This window comes from Aulonocara sp. 'chitande type north' Nkhata Bay, linkage group LG2, assembly GCF_057382095.1.
Source record: "Aulonocara sp. 'chitande type north' Nkhata Bay isolate Kocher_YH1m ecotype deep benthic linkage group LG2, A_spYH_male_GT1.1, whole genome shotgun sequence".
NCBI lineage: Eukaryota > Metazoa > Chordata > Actinopteri > Cichliformes > Cichlidae > Aulonocara > Aulonocara sp. 'chitande type north' Nkhata Bay.
This window is the reverse complement of record NC_141345.1, coordinates 32138476-32148429: the sequence shown is the minus strand read 5'-3', so window position 1 is coordinate 32148429 and position 9954 is coordinate 32138476. Positions and strand designations below refer to the sequence as shown.

General features: G+C 38.4%; 1 protein-coding gene across 2 annotated transcripts in view; it reads right to left on the bottom strand.

Moving 5' to 3' along the window:
- Positions 1-905: 905 nt before the first annotated feature.
- The window catches only part of anxa5a (annexin A5a), a 28139-nt gene continuing 19090 nt past the window's right edge, over positions 906-9954 (bottom strand). For both annotated transcript variants that reach the window (XM_086264282.1, XM_086264288.1), the window contains 2 exons: positions 9164-9286; positions 906-2218 (listed from right to left, as the gene is read on the bottom strand). In XM_086264282.1, coding sequence (XP_086120408.1) covers positions 2159-2218; positions 9164-9286 — 183 coding nt within the window. In that variant the 3' untranslated portion in view covers positions 906-2158. The remainder of the gene's footprint in view (positions 2219-9163; positions 9287-9954) is intronic.

Below are 9954 nucleotides of genomic sequence, written 5' to 3'. Positions count from 1 at the left end.
TCAATATGCATGCATAAGCTGCATTTTAAAATAATGTGACTCAGAGCAAAGATTTCCCAGAAATAACTGACAATTAAGTTCTACAGCGTCGTCCTGCAGTAGAAATGATCATCTAGTATGGAGCAAGCCTGATTTAGGATAGGCACTGGCAGTGACAGTGATTACAGGAAAGACTTTAAACTGCACATTTCAAAGATCTACCATACACAAAATATGTGTATGGTTTACATTGCACATGGGTACCTGTTTTCCTCCATCTGGTGTACTAAATTTAAGGATATTTTGGTTTACCAACTTTAACTAAACTTTTTCCTGATTAACCCCCTTTTCATAAACTTAAAACTAAAAAGTTTAAAATGAGGTGATTTATCTCAAATTACTGGACTGTCATTAACAGCCAGCACTGCTATTCATAATTTATAATACTACACCTAAATATATCAAAACCCTTCAAATCATTGGATGTTAAATATGTTAAATTTTAATGTGTCTCTCTTTTGCTATTCATTGTACTGTATGTATGTATTTTTATTCTGGTTGGAGTAATGTTATATGGATTGTGCTATTTTCTTATTTTGCACTGGCATTTCTGTTGAGCTGTGGAATCTATCCAGTTGTAAATAAACAGCAGATTCATTGTAAAGCAATAGTATAGCTGCATTGAAAAGCAAATGTAATTTTCTCTTTGGATGAATAAATACCAACAGAGATGTGGAGCATCAACTTTCCAGTCATTTTTGCAATGAATCAGTGTGGACTTGTGTCTGCAGAGAGAGCAGGAGCCTCAGAAGAAAGCATGACTATACATGAAAACACTTTGCAGGTTTAACCCTGAGGTGCTTTCTGAATACTTAACAGTGTCTAGGTCACATGACTGTAAAATATGTCAAACCACACTGAACTGAAACACTGAATATTTCTGAACCACACTGAGAAATGATACATTTCGAGAGTATTGACATGCACATCTGTTCTGGGTTATTTTAATGACTTTATAATTTTAAACAGATCAACATTTATATGACTCATCCTTATATGCATCCTCCTCAAATTTAATCAATAACAGTCATCATTTGCACTCATTAATGGGCTAATATGCCCATTAATGAGCAAATTCACCAACCAAGAACTTTACTTAAATAACCCATTTGTATTTAAAAGGTATTAAATATGTGAAGTTGAATTATAAGAAAATGAGGAAACATTGCAGTGATATATGAGAAAGATTACACATGTTGCCTAAGATATGCGGTGTGGTTAAAATGGGAGGGTTGAAAAACATAGTTAGGGCCCGAGTACTAGTCTGCGAAGGCCCTGTTGTAATCACTCCATTTATTTGCATTTGAATTTGTTAATTTGTGAAAAGAAAATTACTTTTTAGTAAAATATATTGACACTATCTCATCAATCACTGTAATGAGAAACAATATAAAGACATTGTGTCCTCATTTCAAACTCTGCTGCCACCCTGTGGTTCAGTTCCAGCAAAATAAAATCATTTTCCACCGAGTGACCTATAGGGACCCCGTTTGTTTGACATTTGGCCTCATCGTGCAGAAAGGCATGGAAGCAATAGATCTCATTATATGCATCAACAAATGTCTAATAGCGTCCCATTACTTATTGATCACTGACAGCCGCATTGCACGTCAAGTCTCATTTCTTATTAATGAGAGCATCGGGGTTGTCAACATGTAGGGTTTAATAATTGAGTAGCGATATTGTATTTTCAAACTTGCATTTAACACATGCTGTGAGAAGCGAGCTCAAATAAGGTAAACAGCTGCTAATATTGTGTGTACGCTTGACAAGAGAAAGAGGTCAAAGATTTTAAATTAATCAGGCATTTCATCATTTCAGAAAGCATTATTATCAGCATTAAAATTAAAACTGCTTGTTTACCAAGGACTAAATTAGAGCTATATGTTCTGTCTGGCATTTAAAAAACAAACAAACAAAAAAAGAACAGTGCCTTGTAAATAATATTCATACAATATAATATTGTCATAAGTCAAAATGACACTCAGGTAATTCACACTAACTCAATAAACACACACTAACAGAAAGAAGAACTATAGATCAATATCCTCATCTCATGTGTATAGCAGCAACATGATGGCTCATCATTCATTGCTGCTAAATGCGTCATAAGGTTGCATTAATCATTCCCACCACACAGGTAGAGTAAAGCCTTCTGGTAATCTCCAGCTGTGTCTTCCTGTAAAGAGAAAAAAAAAGAAGAAGAAAAAGAGTCTCATTTAATTTGGGAGGTTGAACATTCATTTATCTACTCTTGTATGTTCGTTTTAGAAATGACTGAATTCTTTTCATTTAATTTAAGTACTGACAGAGTTAGTTTTGCCCAGTAACAGATTGGCGACCTGAGAAAATTAATGGAGATTACAGGGAGTGCAGAATTATTAGGGAAGTTGTATTTTTGAGGAATAATTTTATTATTGAACAACAACCATGTTCTCAATGAACCCAAAAAACTCATTAATATCAAAGCTGAATGTTTTTGGAAGTAGTTTTTAGTTTGTTTTTAGTTTTAGCTATTTTAGGGGGATATCTGTGTGTGCAGGTGACTATTACTGTGCATAATTATTAGGCAACTTAACAAAAAACAAATATATACCCATTTCAATTATTTATTTTTACCAGTGAAACCAATATAACATCTCCACATTCACAAATATACATTTCTGACATTCAAAAACAAAACAAAAACAAATCAGCAACCAATATAGCCACCTTTCTTTGCAAGGACACTCAAAAGCCTGCCATCCATGGATCCTGTCAGTGTTTTGATCTGTTCACCATCAACATTGCGTGCAGCAGCAACCACAGCCTCCCAAACACTGTTCAGAGAGGTGTACTGTTTTCCCTCCTTGTAAATCTCACATTTGATGATGGACCACAGGTTCTCAATGGGGTTCAGATCAGGTGAACAAGGTGGCCATGTCATTAGTTTTTCTTCTTTTATACCCTTTCTTGCCAGCCACGCTGTGGAGTACTTGGACGCGTGTGATGGAGCATTGTCCTGCATGGAAATCATGTTTTTCTTGAAGGATGCAGACTTCTTCCTGTACCACTGCTTGAAGAAGGTGTCTTCCAGAAACTGGCAGTAGGACTGGGAGTTGAGCTTGACTCCATCCTCAACCCGAAAAGGCCCCACAAGCTCATCTTTGATGATACCAGCCCAAACCAGTACTCCACCTCCACCTTGCTGGCGTCTGAGTCGGACTGGAGCTCTCTGCCCTTTACCAATCCAGCCACGGGCCCATCCATCTGGCCCATCAAGACTCACTCTCATTTCATCAGTCCATAAAACCTTAGAAAAACCAGTCTTGAGATATTTCTTGGCCCAGTCTTGACGTTTCAGCTTGTGTGTCTTGTTCAGTGGTGGTCGTCTTTCAGCCTTTCTTACCTTGGCCATGTCTCTGAGTATTGCACACCTTGTGCTTTTGGGCACTCCAGTGATGTTGCAGCTCTGAAATATGGCCAAACTGGTGGCAAGTGGCATCTTGGCAGCTGCACGCTTGACTTTTCTCAGTTCATGGGCAATTATTTTGCGCCTTGGTTTTTCCACACGCTTCTTGCGACCCTGTTGACTATTTTGAATGAAACGCTTGATTGTTCGATGATCACGCTTCAGAAGCTTTGCAATTTTGAGACTGCTGCATCCCTCTGCAAGATATCTCACTATTTTTGACTTTTCTGAGCCTGTCAAGTCCTTCTTTTGATCCATTTTGCCAAAGGAAAGGACGTTGCCTAATAATTATGCACACCTGATATAGGGTGTTGATGTCATTAGACCACACCCCTTCTCATTACAGAGATGCACATCACCAAATATGCTTAATTGGTAGCAGGCTTTCGAGCCTATACAGCTTGGAGTAAGACAACATGCATGAAGAGGATGATGTGGACAAAATACTCATTTGCCTAATAATTCTGCACTCCCTGTATACTGACATGTGGGTAGCTCAGGTGTTTGGCTCTCCTACTCCTCCTCTCCACATGTCAGTTTGTCCTTGAGTAAAAGCATTTAACTCAACATCAACATCCTCCAGTTAGTCACATGTCCCAGTGTCTTTTGGCAGCTTCACAAATGCTACTAACATTTAGCTAATCGAAGCTAAAGCTATAAACATATATGAGCTTTCCTTCCACATTGACTTCAACTTCTGCTGATCTGATGTTACACAGAGTAAGGTAGAGAGTGTCCAGTTTGAGTTAACCACAGCACCTTTTCCCCCTGACACGTGCATTGATATCAATGCAGATTTTCTGCCATCAAAAGTCCCATTTTTTTCATCTGTTATCTCAAAATATCAAGTTAATAACTGCAACTGTTGACAAAAAACCTTGAAATGTTGATGTTACAGATATTTTATCTAGAGCATTCATGTTCTTAATGGTCAGCTAACCTGTCCATCCATTGTCTTAACTGCTTATCTAATCCTGATTGGAAGGAAGGCTCGAGCCAACCCCAGCTGTCATCGAACAAACGGTGAGGTGGGACACCATAGACAAATCGCCAGGCCATCACAGGGCTACGTCACCTAGGTACTGCTGTAAATAAATAAATACAGCAATAAAATATCAATTTACTTTGCTTCTCTGAGCAAAATGCTACATGGCTATCCAGCTAGCTACCATGTGTTATACCATACCATACTTATGGTGGAATGGTTTTATAAGCTTGCACGTTATTTATCATCCCAGAGATTTTCATGCAGACAGTTGAATTTAAAGTTTACTAAGCAACAAAACATCAAAAATATAACAGAAATGCCAACTGTTTGGCAAATCTCTCAAGTCTAGAGTCATGCTCCAGCATGCTTGATGACTCTCTCTCTTCATGTTCTTTGCCTCCTCTGGATCTTTTCCTATTTTGCTGGGAAATATTTCCACAGGTACTCAAGTTCTGCTACCATCAGTCATTTCCTCTACTGAGGCAAAGCTAGCCGAGGTGACTATAATAATAATAAACTTTATTTAAAAAGCACACTTAAAACCAAGGGTATGCCAAGGTGCTTAACAAGTAACATAGAGAATAAAAGGAAGATAACAGAAATAGGACCAAAGCAAGTACTAGGTATGCAAGCAGATAGCTGTCACTGATACATAGGAACAAACAAGGAATTAAATGAGCATAAAAGTGCATAATAATAAATCATAAAAGAAATGTTAACTAGAGGGAAAGGCAAGATTGAATAAGTGGGTTTTTAGTCGTGATTTAAACAGTGCAATAGAATCAGAGGCGTGGATATCAATTCCACCGTACCGGGGCAGCCAGTGCAAACGCACGGTCACCCCGAGATTTCAGCCGAGATCTAGGTTGCGGCAGAAGTAGTTGAGTGGCAGATCTAAGTGTTCTAGCAGGAGTATGCGGCCTGAGAAGTTCACTAAGATAACTCGGTGCTAATTTATCAATAGTTTTGAACGTAAGGAGTAATATTTTAAATTGAATACAGTACTTTATGGGCAGCCAGTGCAAGCCAGCTAGAACAGGAGTAATAGAGCAAAATTTCCTTGTACCAGTCAAGAGGCAGGACTGTTTGCAGTCTAAGAAGAAGAGAAGAGGGAAGACCGTAGTACAAGGAGTTACAATAATTCAACCTGGAGGTCACAAAAGCATGAATAAGCTTCTCCAAGTCCTCATGCGGAACATAATACCTAGCCTTAGAGATAAGGCGCAGTTGGTGGAAGCTAGATCTCACTACAGCAGAGACTTGCTCATCGAGTTTGAGCGAGCTATCCAGCAGTACACCTAAGTTACTGCCATAGTCACAGGAAGAGCTAGCAAAGGGACCCAGGGCAGCACAAAGCTGGACACGAGGGATTTTACTGTTGAACACCACAATCTCAGTCTTCTTATCGTTTAAAACGAGGGAATTACTCAGGAACCATTCTTTGACCTCACGCATGCATTCTTGAAAGTAGTGCAGGGACACAGCAAGGTCGTCAGTAAGTTCAAAATAGATCTGTATGCTGTCGGCGTAACAGTGGAAGACGATATTGTATTTTTCAAAGATTACGCCTAGAGGGAGCAAATACAATGAGAAAAGAATAGGGCCTAAAACTGACACTTGAGGTACACCACAACACACCGGAGCGGAGGAAGAGGAGAAGGTGCCCAAGTTAACCGAAAAGGACCTGTCAGCGAGGTATAATTTAAACCAGTCAAGGGCAGCGCCTCTAATACCCACAGTGTGCTCAAGTCTTAATAATAAGATGTTATGGTCCACCATATCAAAAGCTGAAGAGAGGTCCAATAAAACTAGGACCATAGAGTGTCCAGTATCAGTAATTACAAGAATATCATTAAGAACTCTAACCAACGCCGTTTCAGTGCTATGCAATGGCTTAAAGGCAGATTGAAATTTCTCAGCAATATTGTTCGTGTCCAAGTACGCCTGGAGCTGGGAGAGAACTAGTCTCTCCAGGATCTTGGACAAAAACGAAAGCTTAGAGATCGGTCTGTAGTTTAAAAGGTCATAACAGTCTGTTTCTTTTTTTAAGAATCGGGTGGACTACAGCATGCTTAAAAGCCAAAGGAACACAGCCTGAGAGCAAGGAAAAGTTCATAAGAAATACGATACTAGGTCCAATTACATCAAAACAGTCCTTAGCTATGCGAGATGGAAGAATGTCAAGCACAGTATTGGTGTTATTCATTTGATCAACTAGCCGCTTAAGAGACAAAAGTGACACAGGCTAAAACTGGTGGAAAGTTGAAATGCACTCAAGAATGGGGAGAGGACATGGGGAAGGGAGGACTTAAGAGATGAGACCTTCTCTAAAACGTGAATTTGAAATCGCTCACAAAGAGCCTGAGAATAAGGTAAAGGCATGTCTGGGCAAGGGTTAACCACTGAGTTAAAAATTCTAAATAAGGTGCGGGGGTTATGACCATTGGCCCGGATGATTTTGGATAAGAAAGACGCTTTGGCCATTTTAGCAGCACTTTGGAGTTTTAAGCGGCTAGTCTGTAGCATGTCGTAAGAAACCTGAAGTTTATCTTTTTTCCACCTTATCTCAGCGCGCCGACACACGCGACGTAGAGCGCCCGTAGTGTCATTAAGCCAACACTGAGAATAGGTTCTAGGGCGATTCATTTTAATAGGGGTGTTGTGCCAAGAAGTGATTGCCTGCCAAAAACTGATTTCCAATGTTTCCGTGTGTTTTTTATGTGTAATATTGTTACGTATGTTGCTAAATAGACTTCGGTGAACAGGTATTGCAAAGGGGTTAAATACACAATTTTAAAAAATTACCTGTTTCTCAATTATCTTTGTAGCTGTGTTATTGTACTTAATTATAATCAATCAGCTTCCTTTTGTCCACTTAAAATATGTTTACAGAACTATTTTTGCATTTGTTGCAATTTCAGCTGTCCTCTTGGCCAGACTACTCTTAAAAGAGACATTTTTAAAGCAAACAAGAATTTTTTTTTTTTAACTGCATAAATAAAGGATACATAAAAGTCACTGCCAAAAAGTGATTGCGGCTTCTACCTCGTTACGGGAATGTTGTTTGTTGGTCAAGATGACTTGATATAATTCATGAGGGATATATTTGACATATGTTTCACATATTGTAGATCAACAAGTTATTTATAGCAGTTTAAATACAAGCAATCAGTTTTTGGCAGACAATCACTTTTTGGCACAACAGGGGCAAGAGTATCAAGGATAGAAGAAAATAACGATAGCAAGGTATTAGCACAGTCATCAACCGAGCGAAATGAACAACAGTCGGGAGTGACAGATGCAGAATCCAAGAAAGACATAGAGAAGTTTGACACCGCTTCAGCATTGATTACACGTAGTGGGCGAAGGGGAGCCGCAGGATGTAGTTCGTTAGTACATAAGCCAGTATCAAATATAACTGGGAAATGATCCGAGATCCCAGCGTCACTTATATCCATGATACAAATGAAATAAGTGCTTCCTGCATAATCGAGACGTTATTTTCAGGACAATTAATACTCTGCATTATACAGTACTGCTTACAGCGATCCACTCTAATTACTCATGGTTGATTATTATTCAATACACATTAGATTACACCATCCATGTTTACATCATATTGATAAGGAAAAGCAAAGTTTGATATCACTTTATAATCACTCCTCATTGAAAACTTCCATTGAAACTTTAGCACACTGTCCTTTAAAGGAGACCTATTAAGCTTTTTTATTTTCTCTCATATAAATACAGTTACAATGGTGGACGCTAGGGTGTAAGCCTAAGTATAAGCAATGAGCCAAAAGCTTAAAATAGCTTTTGACTTTAGAATAAAAATGTAAAGCCTTAAATAAGCTTAGTTAAGGCTTTACATTTTTATTCCACTTTTAATGTCAGGCATCCATGGTTGGCTGGTATTTTTTTGTCAGAAAATATTCAAAAAGCAAGTCTCCAAGTCATAATTACGGCTTGTATGTTGAAATTATCATTATTTACATGTTAGACACCATTAATTGTGGCAACTACTGTGTGACATAAACGTGCTCTTATAATAGCAGGAAAAGCACAGGCGTAATTAATGTCATTAGCTTTATGTAGCTCTGATTCATTTGGAAGGCAAAGTGAATAGTACACAGTACGGGGACTGTGAACATGCAGAATGAATTATAAATTATTTAAAAAGTGGAGAAATTGTAGAATAACTGCCATAATTAAGGAAAAAATGAACTCTGGTGAACTGTAAAAAATATATAATATATTTATTCAAGATTATTTCATAATGTGTTATTATCTATTCAGTACTGGCCATTTAGTTCTACAGGAGGATCGTAATAACTCTTCAATGGAGGAACATCTGGCATTAGGAAAACAGATTATTCACTTCATCTGGTGTGAAAAGAAGGGAAGCACACTGAGGGAGACATTTAAAGTAAATCACTAATCCCCACTCCATCACTGCACTGACGTGAGTAGTGTACAGCCATCATATCCATAGTAAGCCCAGCTGGTGCTCTAAAGTCATGCAGAGGGACAGATGAGTATATTTAGCAGAATATGGAGACAACTGAGGAAAATTACATTTTACAGAAATGTGTTATTCTTCTGAAGTAATAGACTATTCAGTATGTTTCATTAAAAAAAAGAGCACAAGGGAATGAACAGAAATCCTGAGGGGGCTGAAGCAGTACCTGAATGGTGGTGTACAGAGACTGTCCGTATATCTTCTTGAAACTGCCTCTGATGTCCAACATGTCCACCTCACTCCTGGACACCATTATCCTCATCAGAGTGTCGTCATCAGTTCCAGCTCGCTAAATACACAGAAAGAAAGAAAGAAAGAAAGAAAGAAAGAAAGAAAGAAAGAAAGAAAGAAAGAAAGAAAGAAATCTGCTAACTGAGGCCAGTAGAGTCTGAGATATAGCTCTGGGGTCTTTGCAATTTCTGTGGCATTGCGTGGTCTAACACTGGGTTGGAGCACCAAATCACAGCAACAGTTGCCTCAATGCACTTTATATTGTAAGGTAAAGGCCCTATAATAATACTCCTGGAAAGATTGGCAACTGCCTCACATGTTTTCTTTATATTAACAGTCTTTATCATTCTAGATTATAGACTTCAGTTTCTTTGTAAACAGCTTTTTAACCCTTTACTGATTGATGGGCAGCAACAATGACTTCTCTAGGGTTATTGCTGATGTTGTTCATTCTTAACATTTTGTTAACATTACATTTCTAAACAGAATTTTAAACATGCTGATGATCAGCTGATCAAGTGATTTTGATTAGCAGTAGCTGGCTGCTACAATAAGGGTGTACTTACTTCCGCCTACACGGCTTTAGCATTTTGGCTTTTTTGTGTTAAATTTCCACACGCTGAATGATGTCATGTGGTGATCCTCAGAGGTTCTGATGACTATAACTTCAGAATGGAAGGTGTACTTTCTTTCCCAAAATCTACAGTTATTACACAGTGAACCTTT